We start from the raw sequence: 25164 nt of genomic DNA, 5'->3' as shown, positions 1-25164 counted from the left end.
ATTATAGCTATATATTTACCAAGCCAGAGGTAGACGACACATACGTCAGTTACAAGGTCGACCATGGAAAAAGAACAAACTCAATTATTGACGGAAGAAGAGAAAGGCGCTATGTATCATTAATGTACGACAGAATGCAACACGACGCTCGGTGCTGGTGAAAATTGGACTTTAGACAGAAGGAAACACAAAAGGAAGTCAAGTGATACATCATCGGTTGTACACCAACACCACAGAGAAAAAGAAGTGGACAAAAAAAAAAAAGACAAAAGAAAGAGCAAACAAATCAAGAATGCACAATAGAAGGATGAGAAGACAAGGCCAATATGACAAGTTGTAACACAGAAGAAGATTCAAAGACGGGTAGAAGTCAATCCAACCAGTTGGCGGGTTTAGAAAATCAAGGAGCGCGCTTTCTGGCGTCGAGTGTCCGCACTGCGAACTTCGGGTTGCGACTGGGTGTAGCGATGCTTAGCTCGTGGCGGTGCGGCTGCCGGCGCCGGCGCCGTGGATGTCGGTGGAGGCGCAAGATCTTTATCTTTTTTGACGGGTGGGGGAGGAGGCCCATCGAAACGTCGATCCGTCGTTTCCCGTCTCGTCTTGACGCTCCGCTCACGCTTGAGTACGAGCTCGGTCCACTGCTTAACTTGACTGCTTCCCGAAGAGCCCTTACCCACAGCGTCGGCCAATACTTTCATCCAGCCTTCCTTGTCGGCGGCACTATCCGCATAAAAGTCGATCACTTCGCCGTTGCCGAAGCGGATACGGAATCCTTCTTCCACAAACATGTAACCCTCCTCCTCTTCGGCAAAGGCAGACTTGCGACGTCCACCGCCCTTGGTTGTGGTCTCCTTCTGCATCAAGGACGATCTGTCATCGATAAGCTTGGCGGCCTTTGAGAGGTTGATTGTCGCACGAGGCTGACGGGTGGTCTCATGATATGCGGTCAATTTGGAGCCTTGGAGTTTGAAGAAGCGGCGACGCCAGAACTGCCAACGAGAAGTTAGTGGGCCGATTTATAGGGAATATGAGTGAAGAGAAACTTACGGGACAGTCGCCTCCCTGCTGAGACAAGAATCCTTCCCAGCTACGGGATGAAACACTCTCCGCTTCACGCATTTCTCGAATGCAAGCGTTCATGCTCTTCGGCATATCATCATCCTTCGCACCTTTTGGCTTGGGGACAAACAACAGCTGCAGCTCTAGCTTGCCAATCTTGTACGGAGGCCGCCGTTGGGAAGTAGCGCTAGAGGTACTCTTCTTGCTCTTAACACTGCTTGGCTGGTCTTCAACGGCCCATTCATTGAAGCAGGCCACATCGACCGTGTAAGGGCGGCCGAAAGCATGTTTTTCATGATCGCTCAGCGCTACATATGCACGAGCGAAACTACCGTCTCTAGCAATCAGAGTTCTGAGGCGCTCCCAGACACCTGCGTTGACATCTTTACTCTTCTGCTGTTGGGAAGCCAGTTGGTGTTTCATGTCCAATTCCTTTCGCTTGCGAGGGGAAGCAAACACCCTGCTGAAAGTGGACGTTTTCTGTCGCGCGGGCGATGCTGTTGGAGGAGGCTCTTGGACTCTGAATTTTTCATCATCGACCTTCATCTGTAAAGTCAACTGAAACTCTAGGTCGTTTTGCACAATCAATTCGAATTCCTGCCCGACCGGGGCTGTCTTTCCGAGTTCCAACCAAGCCGTAGTAACGCAGTGAAGGCCGTTGTCGAGGGTCAGAGAGAAGTACGATCTCTCGCCTGGATTATATTTAGAGGATGTCGCTCATGCGTATAGTGGCATCGGGAACTTACCTCGTGGGAGCGGCAGATCTAGATACTTCATCCCAACGACCTTGACGAATAGACGACCTCGCTCTTCTCCTTCATCCAACGCCCCATTCAAAGCAGGCTCGTTTTCTTCGATTGTCGCTGGGTTTTCTTGGACATTGCTCTGCTGGCCTGGAAGAGGGGGCACAGGTCCAGGAACAGGCTTCTTGCGGATTCCGCTAGCTTGCCTAATGCTTGCACGGCGAGTTTGTCCGTTCCAAGGCACAGTGGTCCATGTTTGCTGGCTTGCTTTCCGGGGTGTGGGTATAGCCGACTTTGTCCCTCTAGAGTCGGCCGGGGCAGCTCCAGGAGCAGTGGCAGGCTCGTCTTCATTGCGGCTGCTTGCAATGATAACTTTCGTGTTATGTCTCATGAGGTAACCTCTCTGTTTAGGGCATGGCTCGTTAGCAATTGGGTCCATATCATTGCCAAGGGGCTTCTGCATGTGTCCATTGGGCCCAGAACGGGAGTATAATTGGGAAAGGGATAATTCAAACGCAACCTTTTGGTTTTCAATGACGCGGTCGAACTCTTTGTCCAAACCAAAGCCGAGGCTTTCTTCTTGGATACTGAACGGGATGTCCAGCTTCACAAGACTGCTTTGTCGTTGGGAAACGTCTTTCGCAGGCTGGGATGGGGTGGTGTCCTCGGGAGCGGAATGCTCAGATTCGTTGGATTGCTGCTTGGTGAGCCCGGGCATTGGCGGAGGATGTTGTCCGCTTATTCTACGGCGAGTGGCAGCCATGGATTCCAAATCAGCTGGGGTCAATGACGGTCGTGTTTTAAGACCCGTTCCAGGGGCTTTGACTGTCGCAATTGGATCAGGAACACTTTCTTCCGGTAGAACTTCTGTATCGCTATCATCGTCAATAGGATGACGGATCACAGAATCTGGAGTTGAGGGCTCTGAGATTTGGCCATCATCCTCGGGGGTTACTGGGCGTTGCAATGCCTCTTTGATGGTTGACATTTTGGAGCCCGGTGCGGGCTCTGCCTGGGTCTCCTGGGGTGTCGCCTCGCACAAAGCCTTGTCATCCTGATCTGCAGGGACGGGCGTGGCCTTTCCTGCGTCAGAATTCCGAGAGCTGCCTTTCTCTGTCAAGTCATCCTCCATCTGCTGGCTGGAATACCGGCTCTCGTCATCGCTGGTCAGCTTATCCTTTAGACTCTTGAAGGAGGAATCCTTCGACGGAATTGTTCCATAATAATCGGGGATGTCGTAAAGATCGTTTTCATGTTCTTCTTCTTGTTTGATTATCACGCTATTGGTGTCATCGTAATCGTCGCCGTCGTCAAGCATGTCATCATCATTTTCAAGTGACGGAATCGGGACATCTGGGTCATAATTCATATAGGAATGAGGGCTGGAAGGGATCTGGGAAGACTCGTCAAACGAGTCGTCCATGAAGCTTTCGCTTCTTCGGAGGTCACGCAGGATATCATCCCTGGAAATATGTGGTGGTGAAAAGACCTCTGGGGCAGCTTGGGGAGCTTCATCTGTAGCCTCAGTGTCCTGCTGCTCTGGTTGATTGGAGTGAGGTTCAGTCCCGTCTTGTTCGTCATCATCATGCTTCGAATGCACCTCAATATCTTGATGTTCCGGTTTAACATCCTCCTGTCCGTTCTCTTGTATCATCATCAAGCGCAGCCTGTCCTCCAGCGGCATCGAGGAATGGCCAAATTCTGTGATTTCTGATTTGCTGTAGGAAGCTGGTCCTGGAGGGGATGGCAGAACCCGCTGACCACCACTCCCGAGCTCAAATGCCGAAGCCAGCTTACTGGGGGACGAAGGCTGTGGCGGGAAAGATGTACGCCCTGGGAGAGGAGGAAGGGGGCGAGGCTCGCCATTTGAGTCCACAGATTCAACAGGAGCCTGTTTCTCAGATGTCTCTTGTCGCGACGAAGGCCGGGGATCCGGATTATGGCTTTCCTCATCTTCAGTGAAGGGGTCTTCGTCCTCTTTGACCAATTCGTCGTTTGCGCTGGATGGACTCATGTAACGCCAGTCCTCTGGCAATACGACTGGGGTCTTCTCAAGGTCCTCTAGAGAGGCATCAAAGCTATCCTCGCGGTCTGTTAGTGAGTCGCGATCGAAACTGATGTCCGGGAACTCGTCCTCATCAGACTCATAGCTGCCTTCGCGAGAATCAGAGGCGATGGAAGACGGGTCGGGTGTTGTCATTTCGTACTCGTTGACCTGAGGGGGGGCGGCATCGAAGGTGACGCTTTTAGCGTGTCTGTTGTCCGCATCAGACCAGATTTCGTTCTCTGGGTCAAACCCCATGTCCTTAACGCCAAAACGGCTTGCACGGGACAAAGACGACTTGGCTGGAGGTGCCTGCTCCTTGCTTGGTGATGGCGGCCTTGGGCCTACTGGGCCAGTTTCTTGCCTGTTCGACATTTGCGACGTTGGTGTGCTTTGCGCTTCTTTCTGCGGCGAACGCGTTGTAGCTAAGGGTCTGTGCGGTACATAGACATTTGTTGGGTCGTACTCCTGGTTATAGTCGCGGAGCATGTTGCTATTCCTGACGCGCGACTGCCGCTTCAAGTTTTCAATAGATGGTCGCTTCGAGCTGGAAAATGGAGACTCGGGGTCATAAGGGACTTGGTTTTCTTGGGTTCTGGGGAATGGAGATCCAGATTCTCGCCCTTGCCAAAACAGACGCGGGGACGCTTTGACGTCGTAAGCGTCCGTACTGTTCCTCGCCATCTGCGCGACCACCGTCAGCCCTGTAAACATCTTACAAAGAGTAGTAATCACGTACCTTTGTGCTCTGATTCCAGACAGGCGAGTTTCGTCGTTGAGCCATTGGACTCACTTCGGAAAGTGGGCGTTGGCCAGTACCACTACCCATCTTGACCGGGAATTTTTATTCTGTTGTGATGCAGCCCAAGACAAGTGAGGAGAAAAAAAGCGCTGGGTTAAGATGTCAGTGCCGCTTGTTTCCTCATCGCATAGTTCGGATGAAACATAAGAATCTCCGACGTTGACATCCCTTGCTGCTGGAATGACGCGCCTTACCTGATTTTGATAAACAACAACAACAAAAGCTGAGAAGACAAAGTCGCTTTGAAATTCAAGATACGAAGTCAATTTAAATTGAGTTGGGGAGCGCTTGATTTGTTCGTAACAATCGTAACAGGCTTGCAGGAATGCGTCACAAGGGGGAGGGAAATAAAAAAGAAAAAGAAAAAAAAAAAAATAGAGCCGAATAGTAGCACGTTCAGAATAATTGCCGATCCGTTAGTGTTGGAAGTCCCTTTGTTCCGTGTAATGGAGGGATAGTAATGCGATAACGAAGGGATATAGAAGGACGTCCGATGGGATGAGATAGGGCAACAAAAGAAATGGAAATACAAGGGAGGGGGGGAACCAAAGTACACCACTGCATCCACCACCGGACCACGGAAAGGAAGTAAAGAGACCGCAGGATGAAGAGGTAAATAGACTTTGTTAAGTAGTAAGACATTGGGACTTGGATGGCGATGGTGGAGGTCGAGGTTCCATGTTGACATTTGCTGGCGGGAGTCTCCATAGCAACACTGGTTTCGGCCTCGCCGCCTGAGCGCATTGGTGGCCTTGACGCCTGGGGCCCTGGGCGCGGCTCCGATCGTGTTAAGCCTATCCAGGACTAGCGTGGGATCGCCAGGTGCTCCGAGCTTCTGCCTTGATTTTCTTATCCAAGGAATTTTCTTGGAAGCGGGTAAGGAGGAGATTTCATCATCCGTCCCTCGACACCACCTCACCACCATGAATCAGCTAGGCAGGATGTCCCTGGCGGTTCGTCCTCCTGTATGTCTGCTCTGCCGGAGCGGGACCCCTACTCTCCTTCTCTCGAGCGTATCGCAGGTCGCGCGCTCTATGGCCACAGCTCGACTCCGCCGGAAAGTTGCTCGTTTGGCCTTGTCCCCAGATGTCGCCAAACCATCGATCAATAAGAAGCGCTCGGGTAAAGACAAGTTTGGACCATGGTCAGGAATGAATCAGACTGAAGCTCATATTCGGGATGAGCCACGGCCACGGTCTCAAGCGGCCTTAAGACGCTCGGGCGAGAAGGCGGCGGATACACCTCGGAAAAGCGACAGCCCCTTGTACAAAGCTCTAAAGATGCAGACCACGCTGGCTCCTGTGCCTTATGGCCGCAGAACTGCGATCAAATCTAAGATCGCCGACGTCACCAGCTTTGATCACTTCCCACTCCTACCAGTTGTTCGCCATTCAATCTTCTCTCAAGCTCTTCCCGGTCTGGCCGATGTCACCCCCACTCCTATTCAACGTCTCGCAATTCCCAAGCTCATGGAAGATTCACCGGCTGGAAAGCGAGGAACTAAAGTTGAGGACGGGGAACCTCACTACGACCAATACCTTTTAGCAGCGGAGACGGGCTCTGGCAAGACATTAGCATATTTGCTCCCCTTGGTTGACGCTGTTAAGCGGCTAGAAGTTGAGGATAAGGAGAATGAAAAGAAAGAGGAGGAGCGAAAGGCAAAGGAGAAAGAGGAGAGGCTGAAGAACCGGGCTTTTGATCTTGAGCCTGAGGAGCCGCCACTCTCCAATGCCGGAAGACCGAGAGTAATAATCCTGGTGCCAACGTCAGAGTTGGTTGCACAAGTAGGTGTCAAGGTTAAGGCGCTTGCTCACACAGTGAAATACCGATCTGGGATGATCTCATCCAACTTGACTCCTCGCCGGATCAAGAGTACTCTGTTTAACCCAGATGGTATCGACATTCTCGTTTCTACTCCTCACTTGCTTGCATCGATTGCTAAAACGGAACCATACGTGCTGAGCCGGGTCAGCCACTTGGTTCTCGATGAGGCCGACTCGCTTATGGACCGTTCTTTCTTGCCAACAACGACTGAAATTATTAGTAAGGTAGCACCGTCGCTCCGCAAGCTTATTCTGTGCTCGGCTACGATTCCCCGCAGTCTCGATAATTTGCTGCGCAAGCGCTACCCAGACATCAAAAGACTGACTACGCCCAATCTGCATGCGATCCCACGTCGAGTGCAACTAGGAGTGGTGGACATCCAAAAAGAACCCTACCGAGGAAACCGAAACTTGGCCTGCGCTGACGTGATCTGGTCGATTGGGAAAGCTGGCGATTCCGAGCCCTCGGACCCGTTCGCATCTTATGTCGGACCGAATATCAAAAAGATTCTTGTGTTCGTCAACGAACGTGAGGAAGCGGATGAGGTGGCCCAGTTCTTAAAGTCAAAGGGGATTGACGCCCAGTCGCTCTCCCGGGACTCCAGCGCCCGGAAGCAAGAAGAGATCCTTGCTGAATTCACCGAGTCAGCACCTCCGCCCAGCCCAGAAGAAATCATGTTAGCCCAGAAGAAGAGGCGTCAGGAGGATTCCATTCCCTTTGAACTGCCCGAGAACCACAACAAAGCCGGGAATACTCGCCAATTGCCTAATACTAAGGTGCTCGTTACCACCGATTTGGCATCCCGAGGCATTGACACCCTCCCCATCAAGACTGTCATTCTATACCACGTCCCGCACACCACGATCGATTTTATCCACCGCCTGGGACGTCTCGGCCGTATGAACAAGCGTGGTCGCGGTATCGTGCTGGTCGGAAAGAAGGACCGTAAGGATGTTGTGAAGGAAGTCCGTGAAGGTATGTTTAGAGGACAAGCATTGATCTAAGGGGCGTCAGATGGACACAAACTATTTCAACGTACAAGGACCGGCGTTAGGACATGGCGACAATTTGGAAATACGGACAGTAAATATATGTACAGCACGGCTCGAGCATGAAATGTATAATATTGTACACTAGATAGTAAAGTATAGACACGAAACTCACTCACGTTCTTTTCTACTTATAGCCACTGAGGCTGTACCTCAATGTAGTTCTGTTCATCCCGCATGAACATATAGAGAGCTGATACTATACCGGAATCTTTTCTCCAATCGACTTCCAGAAGTCGCACCTCTCCTTCAACAGCACCAGTTCCGCAGTCTTGAATCCAGTCTCAGATACAACAAATTCATCGCCAGTACTCAGGAGCATCGGCACCCCGGGCTGCGACGCATTTGTCAACTTATGCGCGTTGGGATCCCCGGTTTGAAAATGACTGGCGAAGGCACCGGCGTAGCCCTTGTATATTAATTCATCCGTCTGTTGGATGGGGTTGACTTGATTCCACTAAGATAGCTGTCAGTAAGATCTATGCGACGACCCATATCTCAAAGTATACAGATACTATGGACTGAGAAACACCTACATAGATGGTATCACTGGCGTGCTGCGCAGGCGGGATAGTATATTCACCCACATATCCGGCAGTTTTGGCTGCCGATGCTATCCAATACGCCGGACAAGCGAGGATAACATCCCTGTAGATGAGGCCTGCCCGCACATACGTGGAATTGTACAGATTGAGAGTCTCCGTTCGCCCTATAGAAGGGTAGTATTTCGACTCGACAAGGCGTATCTGCTCGGGAGACAGTGCGGGCAGGAACCCCACCAGCCATTGGTGGAAGCTAGGAATAGAAGAATTGAACCCATCTGTCGTGTTCTGCGAACGCAAGCCAGTCGGCACGAAGTTTTCGCCTTCGTGGGTGTTGTACATCCCGAAGACGAGGTCTGTTTGGAGCGAGCCGCTCGTCACAGCTTCGGTAAGAGTGTCGGAGAGGAGCTCGCCGTCGATGACTGGACCCCAGGTGAACGTGCTGGTTGTATACTTCTGGCTTTCGCTGATGATTAGGTTTGCGTCGCGGATGGTCTGGACGTCGACTTCTTTGAGACAGGTGAGTGTATCTGTGGCGTTCGCACAACCGGTCAGATTGGTCAGATGTTCGTAGATCGCCTCTACTTCAGGAGCATCGTAGGCATAGGTTTTGGGCCAGAATGGTGAGCTCGCCAGAGCTTTTGAGAAGAGCTTTGGCTGTTTGCCCCGGCCGTTTGCTAGCACCTGGGCGATGACTGAGCCTCCTCCAGCGGATTGTCCCCAGATGGTGACGTTGTGAGGGTCACCACCGAAGTGATGGATGTATTTCTGAACCCACTTCAGAACAGATTGCTGGTCCAGGAGCCCCGGGTTTAGATCCGAACTGGGTGATTCTTTGACCGCTCGTCCCGGGAGAAAACCGAACACGTTCACACGGTAGTTGGAATAAATGACCACATAGTCATTCAGGTCACTAGCATTGAGGACGGGGTAAGACGACGGCGGTAAGGTAAAGGAGGCACTCCCTTGAATGAAGCCACCGCCGTAAAACACCACCAACACGGGCCGTTTGGGCGAAGTTGTGGAGGCGGAGCGCACATCCCAAGGTCGCGAGAACAGGCCGAGGTATAAGCAATCCTCAGAGCCGTTCACGGTACGTTGCGGACACATGTCAAAATCCTGATCGGTATCGTACACATCGTCGAGTATTCTCAAGGGAGGCTGAGGGGCACGAAAGCGATTCTCTCCTGTTGGCGGGACTGCGAATGGAATCTTACGGAAGTACGAAAGGTTATATGTCGAGTCATATCTGCCCTGGAATACTCCATAGTCGAGGCTGATGAGAGGATTTTCGTAAGCTCTGGCAACGGAGGTCGTTAGAAGGAGATAGAGGGCAAGCAGATGGTGGATGAGGAGCGCCATAGCTGACACAGGCTCTTCTCACCAAGACGATCAACGCATGCGGAAATGATAGACATGCTCACGAGCTCTTTTATACTCACCTTCAAAACGGCTCTGTTGCAAGATCGGTGGGAGATATACCGAGAATCGCATTTGCACACAAGCGGGCAAGATACGAAGGGACTAAAGCTGGAGGAACGGAGACACAGCGGAACGCCATTGGTGCAGGAATTCTCTCCAGCTTCCATTAAATCTCCATACGCGGAGTCGAATAAATGCGGGGAAGAATCACCAAGAACGAAGCAGTCTCCGTCTGTTTTGATCCAGTAAACCCGAAGTTTTCTTGTGGAATCCTAATATGTCTGTTGTACACCAAAGGGACTTGAACTTGTCCCGATTAATGATATGCAAGAGGTCGCTCCCCCCAATCGTGATCTTGTTCAGCACGAATAACAAAATTAATAAAAGACAGACTTAAAAAAAAAAAAAGAAGAAGATAAGGGAGATCTATACATCATAACCAGAAGAAGCAACTGGCAAAGGGAAAAGGAAGAGAAAAGAAAAAAAGGGTCATCTAACCGTCCCAACAAGTCCTATCAATCGCACCATGCCCAGGTATAAATCAAACGCCAACTGCAATGTAAAGAGGTACCCGAAACTCCTGCTCAGCATCCAGCTCTTGCCTATTAATCGATTACACATCATCATCATTACATGGTCATCCGGAGTGAACGAGTCCGTCTCCTGCTCGCTCTAGTGTTGCGCCGGTCATCGCACGCTTCACTGTCGTCGGTCTCTGTTCGTGGCTCAAGTAATTCAGGGGTGGGCGTGACGCCGAAACTGACCCCACGATCTTTGCGAGAGACGCGAGCTTCTTCATCCGGGTACAAGAACCTGTGAACAGTCCGATGGTCCATCACTCGCTCCTCCTCATCCATTGAACCCTCTTTATCCGTCTTTGGCCAGCGGAAACCGTATAGCATAGAATGACGCTCGCAGCGGGGACACTCTCGCCGAGTGAGATATGAATTCTGCTGCACAAACCAAACATTACAAGTATGGCAGTCTACCCATCGATCGTAGGCTTGGGCAAGCAACTTGGAAGTTTTCGTGTAGTCACCAGGGACCCGAACACGGTTCGACTCTTCCTCCACCGATGGGACAACGCCATGCTTCCAGCGAGAACCCCTTGACCTCTTCGGCTTCTGGGGAGTGTCAATTAAATCGGACAACTCTGACAAAGCGTCGTTGTCAGTTCCCGGTAGGTGTCGGTCGCTGTGGGACTGGCCTGTGACTGAAAGTGTAAGATGAGTTGCTGTCGTCGATGCTGATTCAGGGAGGGAAGTCTCCACCGTTTCCTCCACCTTGATCTTGACATCACCCATTGAGGTTGGTGTGGTTGACGTTGACGAGCGTTGTGACTCGTCGGCCTCGAGCGAAGTAGAGGAGTCACAGTCAGTAGCAGGCACTTGAGTGGCTTCGGCAGCAGAACCGCTTGCAGGTACAATAGCATCCTTGGTTATACTTGCGGCCCCTGTGGTTTCTAGCACAATTGAAGTCTCTGCTTGGGGCGGTGGATTGTCTGACCCCGAACCAACAGAAGGAGCAAAATCTGCGAGCGATACTGCTGATCGTAATTTAGAGCTCTGTCGTGTAAATTTACTCCTCTTCCTAGGCGTGCTCGAGGGTGAGATATCGGAATCACTATCCAAATGATGCTTGCGCTTTCTGGGTGAAAGTAAGCTGTCGTTGGACATCGCTTCATCGTTCAGAGCTGGAGTGGACGCTTTGCTTGACTCTTCCTCGGAGTCAACATGAGACGCCCAGCCATTGCGGACTGCCCGTTCGCATGTAAGGCAAAGACACTCGCAATTGTCGATACCGAAGTAATCGCCGCCGTATGAAACGGTGATCTCTTCTCCAATGTAGATATCTCGAGTGGCAACAACTTGCATGCCCTCCGATCCTCGTGTCACCAATCGGCCATTGGCATTGCAGTCATGGTTGGCAAAGCGAGCGGGTCCGAGAAAAAACGACGGCGTTTTTCTCCGACTAGACATGACTATGCTGAAATCCTTCCGCTTCAGATCCAATTCTTGCTCTTCTTCGCGGGTCATGGGAACAAGAGTCCCACTAAGGTACTTGATCTCCTGGCCCTGTTTGATGAATTTCCTGGCACAGATGGCCGCCTCATGTTCGGTAATCGTGTAGCGATTGGTCGTGGTAACTTCGAAGGGCGAGTCAGGGAGATACATTTGGATGTACTTGCGCAGATGCCGGCGAAACCATTCCTTTTCGCGGTCACTGGGCAGCCTGGCCAAGTATTTCTTCATACCTGACATTGCTAGCAATTGCTTTTCTGCTTTCGCAGCGTCCTTGGCAACAATGACATCGTGAAGGAGAATACGAGCCACATCATCCTCATGTATCCCTCTCACGGGAATATATTTCGTTCGGTTTTTGCGGGTATTGGTCCAGAAATATGCCTGCGATATGGACCATGTTAGTTACAATCCAAGAAGAGTGTCTCTGAGTAAGATGGCGTACCCGGTCAACCAGCGCATCCGTCGCGACATCGTCATAGCTGGCCAACTTTGCAAGAGTCAGACGGTCGCGACGCTCCACAGAGGGACTGTCTTTTGCTTTCGACGATGGCATGTCAGTCTGCAAGATCACAAATTTCCCATGTAAAGAATGTTTGTGGTGTGGTGAAAATTTTGTTTTAATTGGTGGGTGTTAAATGATGTTGGCTCAATGTCAAAGGAGGAACACAGTAGGAAAAGCGGGAATACTATTAACACCAAGGGAGGGGGTTGACTTTCGAAAAGAGCGTGATAGTGAAACAATTATTAGAAAGGATAAGAAAAATCCAATTCAACAGGCATAATGGAAAGGAAGAAAAGGAACCCCTAGGGGAAGTTAGCGCGCACGAGTGGGAAAGTGGGCGACTATCCAAGAGGCTCCAAGCACGACACACACGGCTGTGTTGCCCAGTTAATTAAATGAATCAATGCGACTTGAAATGAGTTGAAGGCTGCCCTCCTGCAGCAGCAGCGCCCCGTCCGCCGTCCGGGGTCGGTGGTCGGCAAAACCTTTCCGGTCCGGACGTGCTGGAAATCTTTCGGACGGATAAGTCTACCCTTTATCTGATACTTTGGCCGTTCCCCTCAGGGCATGCGATCAAGATGATTCAACTAAAGGTAAACCTGCGAGTTTGTCCTCGTCCGAAATTCTGAACGCTCTTGGCTAACAATCACCCGCCAGACGATGCTGAATTGCATCGACAACTCCGGCGCCGCAGTTGTCGAGTGCGTGAATGTCCTGAAGAAGAAGCGGCCAGCCACAGTCGGTAGGTTCTAGATCTCCTTCAATTCTCCCTACCGATACAGCTCTAACGCCGATTGATGTGATGGGGATTAGGTGACCGAATCGTCGTGGTCGTTCAGAAGCAGCGGAACTTTGGCCCCGAAAGCTCGACCAACAGTGGTATTGCAAACAAAGTCCGTCGCGGAGATATTCGTCATGCCGTCGTCGTCCGAGCGAAGAAGGAAATGCAGAGACCAGATGGATCTATTGTCAAGTTCGATGACAATGCCTGCGTGCTGGTGAACAAATCTGGAGACCCGATCGGAACAAGAATGAACGGTGAGTATCTGTATCCTGACGCCGCTATTGCCAGGTTCTGACCTAAATCCCAGGAGTTGTGGCTACAGAACTACGAGGAAAGCAGTGGTCGAAAATTTTGTCGTTGGCACCGATGCATGTATAAATATCCCTATGAAAGCGAAGCGTCTATTTACATAACTACTCTGTATCAATAGAATTATCCCTTGAAAAAAAAACTTGTTTTCTATTACTCGGACATCGCCGTAACTCCATAACCATGCTGAAAAGGACCAATAATGGGTATCGAAAACACGATGGTGACAAAAGACGTTCCAAATCATACGAAGACGTTGCCGCACGCGCAACAGACATAGTAAAGTTTCTAAAGGGTATATATTAGTCACTCGTCAAAGATCTCAGTCGATGGATCTCTCACCATTCCGGTTTCCGCAGAACGCTGCTGAGACTGGAAAAAGACCGCTTCGGCTTCACCGCAGCTCGGGCAGAGCTTGTTCGACCGGGGAAGCTAGAACGAGAGAGAGCATGTTAGCCAGGGAAATCGCAAGATTACTTGAAATCTCTCCATGACACAAATTTGAGCCCTTTCTCAAAGCATTGGGAATCCCTCATAATCATCTTCGGACAACTCATCTTCAGTGGGCTGGCCGCAAGAAAAACAAGTGATCTCCTCCCCGCAATGAGCACAGAAACCTGGGAGACAAACCGTAGGATCAGATCCCACATCCTGAGTCACACCAGCTGTGTCTCCGACTTGACTGTTGAGCTTGTTTTGATAGACGCAGTATGAGCTTGCGGGCTCGCCGACATGGCAGGTTCGACACGTAAACATCAAACGGTTGTTGACGCGGTCTTCTTTCGGGTAAAGTAAGTTCGAGCTATAGCAGCGCAATTAGCAAAATCGTCAATAGAAGAGAGTCAAGGAATATAGCGCCTACCATTCGCGACAAAAACGGAAATGGACCTGTTCATTTGACTTGCTATCGCCACCGGCGGAAGGAGATGGGCTGGCAGACATTTTTCTAAAAGCTGAAAATCCGACAAGAACTCGCGCAAATAGTTCGATGATAGGTTTTGAAAAGAGATTCAAAAGTAGTTGTAAATTTGAAAGGTTTTCACGCGTCCTATACAGAACTTTTGGTGGCGAAGATAGTGCCTGGTACTAAGAATAATTAATACCTGCGATGAAGTCCGAAGAAGGCCTACAGGGAAGTTGCACTAGTCACGATCGGAGTGCACGGACACTGCCTTATTGATGGTGTTTGTATTGTTGGCGCTGTTTGCATGCTTTGTACTGGTCCCTCATTTCCCCCGCAGTCTGTCCCGCAGGAGCTGCTGCCACGGCAATTATTACTTGCATTTATTCTTCTTATTTCCTACAATCCTGCATATCCTGAAAAAGCCCCTTGAATAAAGCTTGTAATTCTATACCATTCTTATCCTAAATCATCATGGTATGCTTTATCTCCTATCTACCTAACTCTCAATCATATCTAAAGCTCTATACTCATTTGAACTCGGCTTTTTCTAGGTTGAGACAGGTCTTCCGGCCGGGTGGGAGGTCCGCCATTCTAACTCCAAGAACCTCCCTTACTATTTCAATCCCACGACAAAGGAATCTCGCTGGGAGCCTCCAGCAGGCACTGATACGGAGACGCTCAAGGTTTACATGGCCAACTACCATAGCGGGCCCACCAGTCGGCCTGATGGCACAGGTCATGGTGAAGGCAAAATCCGCTGCAGCCACCTTCTTGTCAAGCATAGGGAGAGCAGACGTCCCAGTAGCTGGAGAGAGTCTGAGATTACTCGGTCCAAGGAGGAGGCGATTGACATCCTTCGTGGCCATGAAGAACGCATCAAGTCGGGCGAGGTCAGCTTGGGAGATCTTGCGATGTCAGAATCAGACTGTAGCAGCGCCAGGAAGAGGGGTGATCTGTATGTGCATGCATTAGCATTCGTGGACGTGTTAACATGTGGAATTAACATTATCATAGTGGCTTTTTTGGACGGGGGGAAATGCAGAAGGAGTTCGAGGACGCTGCCTTTGCTCTACAGCCCGGTGAGGTCAGCGGAATCGTTGACACGGCTTCCGGTGTCCATCTCATTGAACGGTAAGCTGAATATATATCTTGTTAATGCATTCGAATAAACTTGCTAACGGTTTTCATCTGTGACATGCAGCATTCAATAAATTTTGTGATCTCCTATTTCGATACCTAAGCATAAATACATCTAGAGAGAAGATCGATACCTGTATGATATACTTCTCTTTCCCCTTTAGCCGGGGACTATATACTACTGAGAAAGACACATCTGTTCATGATATTTTAAACCGGAGAGCGACTATTACTGACGGCCACATGCTGGCAGTCAAGAACTTCCCGCCTTTCAAGATTTTACGACCGCCACCAGCAGTAAATACACCCTAGTAAATTCAGACTTAGTGAATTAATTGGTCTTGGCTGTTGCATCTCACCGGGTGACAATGGTATCAATTACTAGTAACTTGAGATGAAGTCATTTACTATATAGTTAGCCCTCCCGCCGAGTCGACATTGGATGGCACAGCGATGTATGCACCTTTATTAGCAAAGCCACAATCTTTAGTCTCCATGACAATTTAATTTCTGATAAATTAATCAATCTTGCAACTTGATGGTATATGTACTGCCGTCTTAAAAGGACGTTTGTAGGTCCATTCACGAGAGCATTTGCATACTGCTAGTAGTATGTTGCCAAGCTAGGGCATGTTCTAGTCATGTGCTACATTACTATTTGTATACAGTGCCATAGCTACCTAGTGCAAGCACAGTCAGAAAGGCTGGCGTATGGTATATATCTATCTCTGTGAATATGATCATATAGTATCTTTGAAGTAACTCGGTAGTAATCTGTTCGTATTATGTTCACCTACTCACGAGGATGTTGTTATTTAGCGAGTTTCGACATACTAGCGTTGGTATGCCGGTCTTCAAGACGATAAAAATAGTATGGAAAGAGATAAGAAAGAAAAGCACAATGGAAGCATGGTAATCACCTCGATAAGAAGCACTTTCGAAATATAAAGGGGATACAGTAGGGGGAATTGGCCCTCCCTGTGTTTTGATCTTCCCAAAGAAGCGGGGGTATTTTATACTGTACATAAATCGTCAAACTATGGCGTGGACAAAGCACAAAGCACTAGAATTGAACAAATAAATTTTAAATTAGGTTTATAATACAACACACACTAATTTTTGCTGTTTGATAGTTCTATGTAAATTGCAAGCGAAGTAAAGCTATATTGGAAAAACAAATTTGGCTATGTCTATGCTTGCCTATGCCGCTTCAAAATATAAATAAGCGAGAATTAACACATCACATCCAGCATGCATTTAATGATACGTTATTACTTTTGCCTAAGATATTGCTAAAACCTATACAATACAATTATAATATGTGTTGTTCCAAAGCAAAAATATCAAAGACTGTTCTTTCTGCTCGCACTCAGAACACCCTACCAATCCTATCAAAAGAATAGCAACCAAACAACGAGTTGACTACCTAGTCTGATCACAAGTATTTTTGCGATACAACCACCAGAATACCGAAAGTCGGCCTTGTCCCCAAAAGAGCTAATCGCAGGGTATCATCCGACCAAAATCCCAATACTCAATACTGCATCTCCCAAGCGACGTGTAATCCAGATTAAAAAACCTCCTCTAGAACCCGAACCAAACAAGCGCCTCCATGTGTAAAATTGGGCCAACTTCAAGCACACCGTATCAGAGACCACTGTTGCTAGCAATGCCATGAGCAGGATTAGCCAACATATCCTCTGCTCCCTCCACGCATTCCAAGATCGCATCGTAGAGCTCATCGACAATCTCCTCCCAAGACGGGATGGCGAGGGCCGTAGCGCGAGACTCCCATTTCTGCATCTCGCCCAGAAAGTTGACACGCCAGAACTGATTCCACATTCTTTGTTCCACCTCGCTCAGGTTCGACTTAGCGGCTGTTGCTTCCACCGCGCGCTTGGCGTCATGCCACACCCGGAAAGGACCAGACATGAACGCATCTTGGTACTTGGCGAAGACTGCTTGATAGCTCTGGTACGCAGACTGATCGATGTGGAAGCAAAGAATGGCCGGGTCGAGCTTCTCGGTGGGAGCAAGCGTCGGGTTTCTCCAGTGGTAATCATGACGCCAGCTGAAAAGACGTAAGACAGACATCTGATGGCTGTAGTAGTTTCTGCTCGTGCGAGGGCACATCGCCTGATAGCGATTTGCCTGGCGGATTTCGATATACTCTAAATATCGAAAGGCCCGGCCAGCTATGAATCGCGCGCGATAGAATGCATCGCGTAGTGCTGTAGGTATGATTGTGACGAGGTGAGCGGGGATATCGAGGTTTTCTTTCTGGAATCCGTAGATGCGCACGGCTACCATGTTGCGTAGGATTCGGTCCACGTTTAGAGTATTGGAGACTCCTCAGTCTATGCTGACATGCGATGTTCAGTGGGAGAGAACATTTCAAATGAGGTGGGGTTGCTAGGAAGAGACCCAAGTTGGTGTATTCACTTTGGCAGCTACCTACAGTCTGGACCCAGGCAGGTGCCATGGTTTTCCATCTGTCATCACCATGGCGCTGCCCTTTGACGGTCCATTGATGGCATGTGTATTCCGCCACCCCTTCAGTCAACTTAGTTGTCTAAGCCACCGCTTGACCATATCAGTCCCGTCATCTGTAGTTCTTGCCTGTAGTCCTTTATCGCTGTGCACGCTCAGATGTGTCTCAGTAACTAACTGGCAGATACTCGTCCTCCTGCTTAATATTCAAACTCTACTATACATGGAAAAAGTTACCTTGCACGACATCGCATCGAACTATTAAGTCAATATTTGTCACGTTTCCGGCCAATCCATATAAGTACTATGTGTGAATGCTTGTCTTGCAAGTTCACACTCTGTGGCTGCATCGTCGACATGGGGTCTATCAACTGCAAGGAATTTCCCTGCTGCACAGGTCGAAAGTTAATACAAACAGAGGAATGCTGTATGTGTGAGGTCTGTTCGCGGAAAGAGGACATGGTGCTTCGACGGGCTGCCCTGGTAAGGAAGCTGGAGGCAAATGGGTTCAGGGCATCTGCGAAGTCCGACAGGATGTCAGAAGATGTGGCCAAAGAGAAATGTATAGAAGCAGATCTGAAAGACACCGAAGAAGCAAACGAATACTCCAGGGAAAAGAGTGGATCGTCTGTCCAGCATGAGTGTGATGTGTCCAGAGCATGTGCCCCAGTTCTTTTTCGGAGGGGTGTAGAAAGACGCAGGGTCTGGTGAGAAGACCTTCGTTGCTTTGCGTGCCCTATCTTGCTTCGGACGGAAGAGAAGTATAGGTACAATGAATATTGGTGCTGTCTTACGATACTACTCGAAGAGACATACTATACAAGCTTCTTAGACCTGCAGACAAGGGAAAGAAACATCATGCTCGCATCTTAGTTGCAGGAGGTATTATCAACTATGAACTACCGAACTGCTTAATCCCCAAAGACTTTGAAGTACTACATATTCATACTCTTTCATATACTGGCGTTCAATCGTTCTAAGCGTGACGAAATCGCTTCAATAACAGCAGACCTGGGTAGAATCATCAGTACAAGTTACGCAAAAGTCCGACGGCAAGAAAACTTACTCTCGTTCCACCATTTTCATTGCATCTGCAATCTTGGCTCGCTGCAGTCTCTGGGGAACTCTAGGCTGAGCACCTCCAGGTGATGCCGGGCTGCCAGGCTCGGTTACTGGAGGAGCCTTCGCCGCTACAGACTTGGCCTCAGCCAAGAGGTCGGCTGCAATTTCCTTCACCTACAAGGCTTGTCAGCGTCAACGTGTAATACTCTTGATGGAAGAAAAACTCACAGTTTCAAGTCTCTCAGATAGCTGCTGGCCATTGTCGCGGCCTTCTTGTCTCGAATCTCCAAATGATTCTGACAACGTCTCCACTTCCGACACCCAGGACTTCTCCTTCTCGCTAAGTGGTCTTCCACCAGACTTTAGAATCTTATTACGAATAGCCTCATATCGCTGCACAAGCTGGTCCTGTTTATCCTTTGCCGCTTGGAGTCTCTTATCCAACGCCTCGCCACTTCTGGAGTTTTCTTTTCGCTCCCCATCTTCACCAATTTCACTCGATACGCCCTTGATTCGCTCAGACACATCAGTGAGTTGCTTCAGTTGCTCCTGCATTTCTCCCTGCAGTCGTTCACACCGACGGAACAGGTCTGATGCTGCTCTCTCCAGGGCGTTGGTATGAGCAGACAGAATCCTATGAGCAGCAGCCACCAGGTCCAACGTCGCCGGGGACAGGCGAACTTGTTCCTTGAGAGTGTGTCGCTGGCGATGTGGAATATGTTTGTCGACGAAGAATTCCAGGGGAGAATCCGAGTAAAAGATAGCGGGAACCTGATAAGGCGGCCGGCGTGGTGGCAATACAGGAGAGCCAGGAACACGGGCATCCGGATTCATATCTGTCAGTGATGGGAAAGAAACTTCAGGAGTATCCATGATAGCAGCATATGGATGAGAACCATGATAGGTCAGCAATAAGTAGCCAAGATCGTAATCATAATAGACCACCGAAGCGGGGAGATGGTCTGGTTGGTCTTTCGCAGTTTTATGGGCCTCGTCTGTCTGAAAAATGCGTTCTCTTAGAGACACAGTGCCCTCACAGAGAACCTCCAAACGGAAGCCCGAGCCACTTGTGTCCTCGGACTGAAGTTCCGCCTCAAGTCTCTGCACCCATGAAGCAAGGGAGATAAACGTCACATTGTTCTCGGTAGTCACGAAGAAGTCATATCTCGAATGCACGTCTTTCGTAAAGGTAGGCCAGTTCTTCGACGATTGTTGTCCTTCCCTCATAGTGTCCAGCGATTCCACCAAGACTAGATCAGACGGCTCTGAGAGTGGGGTCCTAAAGGCGTTCTTTCTAGCCCTAGGAAGCCACTGTCCCTCTACCCCATCAAGTTCAAGGCAAAGGTGAACTCTTCCACTCCCTGTAGAAAGACAAATAACTGTGGCCGACAGCCTGTCCTCTCCATTCTCCTCGAGCAAAAGCTCATCCTCCTCGCCCATCATGAGGGCATCGACGTCAACTTTGGCAGCGATAACGTGAAGATCGCAGAGGTCCAAGTCATCGACCTCATCTCCTGTATCAATACGGAAAGGTCCTTGCAGTCTGGGGATCGCACTGGGGTTGGCAGGGCGAGTAAGAATTTCCAAATCTGGACCCGTATGTGATTCGTAAACATGCAAGGGGTCTTGGTTATCAATTTCCGTCAACCACTCGTATTGTTGTCGGCAGGCAGTCAGCTCATCCTCAAAATCAGCGGGATCCTCCTCAAGAGCTGCCAACTTTGGAACTATAGCCGCGGAGAGCGAAGGAACGGTAGTAGCTGGGGATCTCCATTTGGAGGGAAGGAGTGGGCAAAGGGCGTAAAGGTCGCCCGGTTTCATCGCAACCCACAAGGTCATCGGTGCCCAGGCGTCCTCCTTCTCACTCCCTGTGCCTCCAAAGCAAGCGGATGCGACTTCCATATCAACATAATCAGCAGAGAACCCTTTGTTCTTCCCAAAGCCGGAAGGCGAAAAGTCCTCGTCAGAAGAGGTGCCATCCACCAGCTTTCTCAGGTCGATCGCCAGTGTAGGACGGTCGAAAGACCATTGATTATTTCGGTCCAGCTCCCAGACCCGCACAGCGGCATCTATAGTGATGGTAACGATACATCCTCCAAGGTTGCTGTCCACCCCAAGCGGATGCCATAAAGCTGATACTACAGGTGACTCGGGTATCACGTGGGTTGTAGGCCCAAGCTGGTAGGTCTTCACACGAATGGGCGAGCTGTCAGTCCCAGACAAATGAGACGGATCCGGAAGCACGGCAATATGAACCGTATGGTCTGCAACGATAGCCAGAAAAGCGCCATTGGGGGAAGGTATGAGTTGGCGAATTTGTTCGTAAACCGGAACTGTCAAGACCTGATGGTTTGTCAGTCGTATATTATAATAGTAGCTAATTCCGCAACGTAATTTCCCATACTCTGTAGTGTACACTGTCGCTAGCATCCGACTTTCCTTGTGTGTCTTCTTTCTGCTCGGGAGTGCCTTTCCTTGATCTTGTCTGCTGCTGCCATTCGTTCTTCAATCGCGTTAGGCTCGACCAACGGATCTGGTTGTCGACCACAGTAAACGCTTCGTTTCCTCTCCTTGCCAATATGCGATTTGGTCCAGCGTAGTCACTTTCTTGCCGAAGCTTGCCTGAGATATTCTCTGGAGCTTTCGGAGCTGTGCTTGAAAACAAGGCGGCTCCGGGAGAAGGGCGTGAGAGCCATGGAGGTGTGTAACTGATCACTTTCGGCATTGTTGAAGCATTTATTCCAAACAGAAGCTGAATTCGATGCTAAACTTCCATTCCCTGCCGGCGACAAGGCTATGAAATGTAGGAATGTCAGTGCTGGGGATAAAGGCGGGAGAATGCACCGGTAACAAAACAGTGCCTGGGGAAATTTTGGCGGAAGTACACTAGACGACGGGCGCGCCAAGAACAGCGTAAGTTTCCGTGGACAAGCTCCAATCGTGAGCTTTCCTTGACTGCATCTCCAACAACCTCCTGCGCTCAAGTTGCTCCTTCATTGTCTTCAGTTGTTCTTCTTCTTTGCCTATCCTAATCGTAACTCTTACCCGATTGTCATCGAATTACTATCGTTTTTTCCTCCACAATGACCGTATCACCACGCAACACCGTTGATAGACTCGATCGGCCAAGCGCCTACTACCTGGGAAAGGTATAGCTTCATAGAGCCCTTCAATGGCAACCGACTGGTTCGCCAAAATCACTAATGTGTCTCGTATGTATCCAGAACAAGAAGCGCAAGTACAGCCAAGATGAACCGGAAAAGGTTCCAGAAGACCCATCGGACAACTTGAAAAATGCCACCACACTTTATGTTGGTAATCTGTATGTCCTTTGCCTCGCAGACACCTCAGCATTGGCCTCTCTTCATATACTAACTATAGTAGTTCTTTCTACACAACAGAGGAACAGATCCATGAACTCTTCTCCAAGTCAGATACCACGCAACGACCGTACTGAAGTCCGCGTGCTAACTGATAGACTCAGATGCGGAGAGGTTAAACGACTTGTGATGGGGCTCGACCGATATACGAAGACCCCCTGTGGCTTCTGCTTCGTCGAGTATTATACACATCAAGATGCGTTGGATTGCTTGAAATACGTTGGCGGCACCAAGCTCGATGAGAGGATTATCCGGACGGACCTTGACCCTGGTTTCGAAGAAGGGAGACAATACGGGTATGTAGAGAGACTCTCAATTCTCAAAGGCAAAGCTGTTTCTGATATGATTGCAGTCGCGGTAAATCTGGTGGCCAGGTTCGCGATGAATACCGAGAAGAGTACGACCCAGGACGTGGCGGTTATGGGCGGGCTTATGCAGATGATCAGAGACAACGGGAAGAAGAAGAATACGGTAAGGGTAGGTAATCTTGATGGGTTTTGTCTGGTTGGCGCATGTACGGCGTTTGCATGCATTATATCTCTTTGATTTAGTAGAAGGAACGGCAGCAACAAAAGAATATTTACACCCGATACCCCATCTATCGACGGACCTTTCTATACAAAATCTTTCTATAATGCAAGGCATTCAATAGCGTTGCTCTGTCCCCTTCCTCTTTTTCACGGACTCCTCGACTTGGCGCAGCCACCATGCATGTATCCGGGCGTCGCCAGTGAGCTCAGGATGGAAGCTCGTCCCGAAAACATTTCCCTGTTTGACAGCAATGATATCTCCAGCTTCTTTGTCTGCGTCGATGTTCCTCCCCTCACTAGCCAGTTTAGCGGCTCTGCCTGGAAGTGTGGCCAGCACTTCAACCTGCGTTGCGATTGCGTCCAGAGCCGCCTGGCCTTTCGCGTGCTTTGAAGGCGCTACGACGGTCTCGTCTCTTTGAACCTCGCTTATTTGGATACCCTCTTCGTGTGGCAATATCTTCTCGACAACAGGTGCTCTGATGAAAACAGCTGGGAAAGAAGGCTGGTCTTTTCCGCAAGAGTTTAGGAATGGCAGGTCCAAGGGCGCTTGGAAACTCTCAGTTTGCCGACCAAAGTGGTTTCTATTTACGCGCACATCTAAACCTCCGATAAGCTCTTGGCCGCCCTTCTTTGTCCGGTTGGCGGACTCAGCAAGCAAAATCAACCCGGCACAGGTTCCCCAAGTTGGCTTGCGATGGACCCTACCGAGGAGAAATGGTTAGTCTTGGGCAGCAGAGCAGGCTTTCTGGGGTACTATACTTGACGAAATCTCTCAGGGGCTCTAGAAGATTGGACCTAGCTGCGACAAGAGAGATAGTAGTGCTCTCACCACCAGGCAAGATAAGCGCATCGCATCTATCCAATTCCTGCGGGGTTCGCACTTCAATGAACTCCCATTGCGGCGAACTGTTGGTCTCTGTCGCTGAATCAGCTGCTGCCTGTTTCAGCAGCTGGACATGCTCGTAGAATGCGCCCTGCAAGGCGAGAACCCCAACGGTGATGCTCATTTCAATGCGATATAATTCATAGAAAATGAGTCAAATGTTGGCCAGTTACGGCTTCTACATATAGCCGGAACAACATATATCCGAGCTATCTCCACGTGCTGCCCCGCATGATAAGACGTTCCTGCACGGCGATCAGTCTGGAAAACGTGACCTCAGCTTATTCTGAATGGAGACTTTATGAATCTGTTTCTAGTTGCATGTTCTGTGGAACAAGAGGACAATTCAGGCATTCGTTTATAACCATGGATTTATGATGGTGGCTGAGCTATTTTACTATTTACTCTACTCAATACTGTGTATACTCACATAAATAAACATTCCCCGCACCGAAATCAGTTTATCAACAAAAGCTGCTCTACATACGTCTCACCACCCCGCTTCATAATACTCCATATAGTACGTCTTAAACATGCAACCATCACAGGATGAGTCCAACAATTCCATGGTACGGTGGTATATCGATACTCGGGACCTAACAGCGACTACCTCATCGCTCCCTCTACTGGAAACACTCCAGCCATCAGACCAGGAGTCGGCCAAACGCTTCTATCACCTGAAAGACAAGCATATGTCCCTTGCGTCCAATCTCCTGAAATATCTGTTTATCCACCGAACATGTCGCATTCCATGGAACCAAATTACCATCAGCCGAACGCCAGCACCGCATCATCGGCCGTACTTCAACCCTGCAGACATCACCCAAACTGCAGCTACAGACAAACCAATTCCAAGCATTGAATTCAACGTCAGCCATCAAGCATCCCTGGTAGCTCTCGCAGGGACTATTTTGCCGCCACCAAGCAACAATGACTCGACTGCGCCTACCAATGTTATTACAAACCCCAATCCCACCTCTACACCCTCCTCATCCATACCCCAGGTAGGAATAGACATTACCTGCGTGGACGAGCGCCGCAACACCGCGCACACTAGACAAGCGTTAGAAGAGTTCGTCAGTATCTTCTCTGAAGTCTTCTCCCAGCGCGAGCTGGATACCATCAAAAGCCTGCACGGGGCACCTTCACATATCGGCAACGACGAGGACGGCCTTGTGGAATATGGGTTCCGGTTGTTCTACACCTACTGGGCGTTGAAAGAAGCATATATAAAGATGACAGGGGAGGCGTTATTGGCGCCGTGGTTGAAAGAATTGGTCTTCACGAACGTTGTTGCGCCGGAGCCCGCAGGCCGGGACTTGCAAACCTTGGGTGAGCCGTATACTGGGGTCAAAACATGGTTGTATGGAAAGGAAGTGGATGATGTGCGAGTTGAGGTCGTTGCATTTGAGAAGAATTATCTTATTGCTACTGCAGCCAGAGGGGGTAGGATTGGGCGGGGAAGTAGAGGAGATGGTGCAGATCCATGGCAGCGGTTGCAGAAGATTGACATTGAGGAAGATGTTAGACCTTGCGCAACGGGTGTTTGCCAATGCTTGAAGTAGCTCTTGTTTCGCCCCCACTAACGTCGTGCCAAAATCCTACGTTTATATAAACATGCACGTAAGGTTTGAACAGCAAGTGGATATGTTCTATTGATCTGGTAGCCTACAT

At 49.5% G+C, this 25164-nt stretch overlaps 10 protein-coding genes across 10 annotated transcripts; 4 read left to right on the top strand and 6 right to left on the bottom strand.

Moving 5' to 3' along the window:
- Positions 1–263: 263 nt before the first annotated feature.
- Positions 264–5023, bottom strand: bud4 (putative GTP binding protein (Bud4)). Its single transcript, XM_032081100.1, has 4 exons — positions 2323–5023; positions 1806–2205; positions 1048–1751; positions 264–989 (listed from the first exon to the last, which is right to left on the bottom strand). The coding sequence occupies exons 1-4, from the start codon at positions 4558–4560 to the stop codon at positions 393–395; spliced, it is 3939 nt and encodes a 1312-aa protein (XP_031944976.1). The 5' UTR covers positions 4561–5023; the 3' UTR covers positions 264–392.
- Positions 5024–5589: 566 nt separating this feature from the next.
- Positions 5590–7476, top strand: mrh4 (ATP-dependent RNA helicase MRH4; the record flags this gene model as incomplete). Its single annotated transcript, XM_032084299.1, has 1 exon — positions 5590–7476. One exon carries the CDS (start codon positions 5590–5592, stop codon positions 7474–7476), a length of 1887 nt encoding a protein of 628 aa, XP_031944975.1.
- Positions 7477–7720: 244 nt separating this feature from the next.
- BDV37DRAFT_269119 (putative carboxylesterase) lies at positions 7721–12062 on the bottom strand (the record flags this gene model as incomplete). The annotated part of the gene is made up of 4 exons (XM_032084298.1): positions 7721–7978; positions 8058–9363; positions 10182–11890; positions 11952–12062. The coding sequence occupies 4 exons, from the start codon at positions 12060–12062 to the stop codon at positions 7721–7723; spliced, it is 3384 nt and encodes a 1127-aa protein (XP_031944974.1).
- A 1449-nt stretch (positions 12063–13511) lies between these two features.
- Positions 13512–14229, bottom strand: BDV37DRAFT_5864 (DNA-directed RNA polymerase II core subunit RPB9). Its single transcript, XM_032090925.1, has 2 exons — positions 13967–14229; positions 13512–13906 (listed from the first exon to the last, which is right to left on the bottom strand). The coding sequence occupies exons 1-2, from the start codon at positions 14044–14046 to the stop codon at positions 13618–13620; spliced, it is 369 nt and encodes a 122-aa protein (XP_031944973.1). The 5' UTR covers positions 14047–14229; the 3' UTR covers positions 13512–13617.
- A 175-nt stretch (positions 14230–14404) lies between these two features.
- Positions 14405–15286, top strand: pin1 (peptidylprolyl isomerase ESS1). The gene is made up of 4 exons (XM_032090923.1): positions 14405–14482; positions 14560–14963; positions 15023–15139; positions 15210–15286. The coding sequence occupies exons 1-4, from the start codon at positions 14480–14482 to the stop codon at positions 15217–15219; spliced, it is 534 nt and encodes a 177-aa protein (XP_031944972.1). The 5' UTR covers positions 14405–14479; the 3' UTR covers positions 15220–15286.
- A 1506-nt stretch (positions 15287–16792) lies between these two features.
- On the bottom strand, positions 16793–17455 carry BDV37DRAFT_279821 (uncharacterized protein; the record flags this gene model as incomplete). Its single annotated transcript, XM_032086411.1, has 1 exon — positions 16793–17455. One exon carries the CDS (start codon positions 17453–17455, stop codon positions 16793–16795), a length of 663 nt encoding a protein of 220 aa, XP_031944971.1.
- Positions 17456–18469: 1014 nt separating this feature from the next.
- BDV37DRAFT_240669 (uncharacterized protein) lies at positions 18470–21527 on the bottom strand. Its single transcript, XM_032081099.1, has 4 exons — positions 21102–21527; positions 18926–21040; positions 18702–18871; positions 18470–18646 (listed from the first exon to the last, which is right to left on the bottom strand). The coding sequence occupies exons 1-4, from the start codon at positions 21420–21422 to the stop codon at positions 18589–18591; spliced, it is 2664 nt and encodes an 887-aa protein (XP_031944970.1). The 5' UTR covers positions 21423–21527; the 3' UTR covers positions 18470–18588.
- A 131-nt stretch (positions 21528–21658) lies between these two features.
- BDV37DRAFT_5775 (nuclear cap-binding protein subunit CBC2) lies at positions 21659–22959 on the top strand. Its single transcript, XM_032090906.1, has 5 exons — positions 21659–21846; positions 21922–22019; positions 22082–22126; positions 22182–22373; positions 22430–22959. Exons 1-5 carry the CDS (start codon positions 21781–21783, stop codon positions 22560–22562), a joined length of 534 nt encoding a protein of 177 aa, XP_031944969.1. The 5' UTR covers positions 21659–21780; the 3' UTR covers positions 22563–22959.
- On the bottom strand, positions 22673–23818 carry BDV37DRAFT_5831 (pyridoxal 5'-phosphate synthase glutaminase subunit PdxT). The gene is made up of 2 exons (XM_032090919.1): positions 23367–23818; positions 22673–23308 (listed from the first exon to the last, which is right to left on the bottom strand). Exons 1-2 carry the CDS (start codon positions 23612–23614, stop codon positions 22723–22725), a joined length of 834 nt encoding a protein of 277 aa, XP_031944968.1. The 5' UTR covers positions 23615–23818; the 3' UTR covers positions 22673–22722.
- BDV37DRAFT_5823 (4'-phosphopantetheinyl transferase family protein) lies at positions 23799–25163 on the top strand. The gene has a single exon (XM_032090916.1). The coding sequence runs from the start codon at positions 24024–24026 to the stop codon at positions 25053–25055; it is 1032 nt and encodes a 343-aa protein (XP_031944967.1). The 5' UTR covers positions 23799–24023; the 3' UTR covers positions 25056–25163.
- The last annotated feature ends 1 nt before the right edge of the window (position 25164 follows it).

The sequence above is a fragment of the Aspergillus pseudonomiae genome (genome assembly GCF_009193645.1).
Source record: "Aspergillus pseudonomiae strain CBS 119388 unplaced genomic scaffold BDV37scaffold_10, whole genome shotgun sequence".
Taxonomy (NCBI): Eukaryota; Fungi; Ascomycota; class Eurotiomycetes; order Eurotiales; family Aspergillaceae; genus Aspergillus; species Aspergillus pseudonomiae.
The sequence above is the reverse complement of the archived record's forward strand: the minus strand, read 5'-3'. Positions and strand labels throughout refer to the sequence as shown.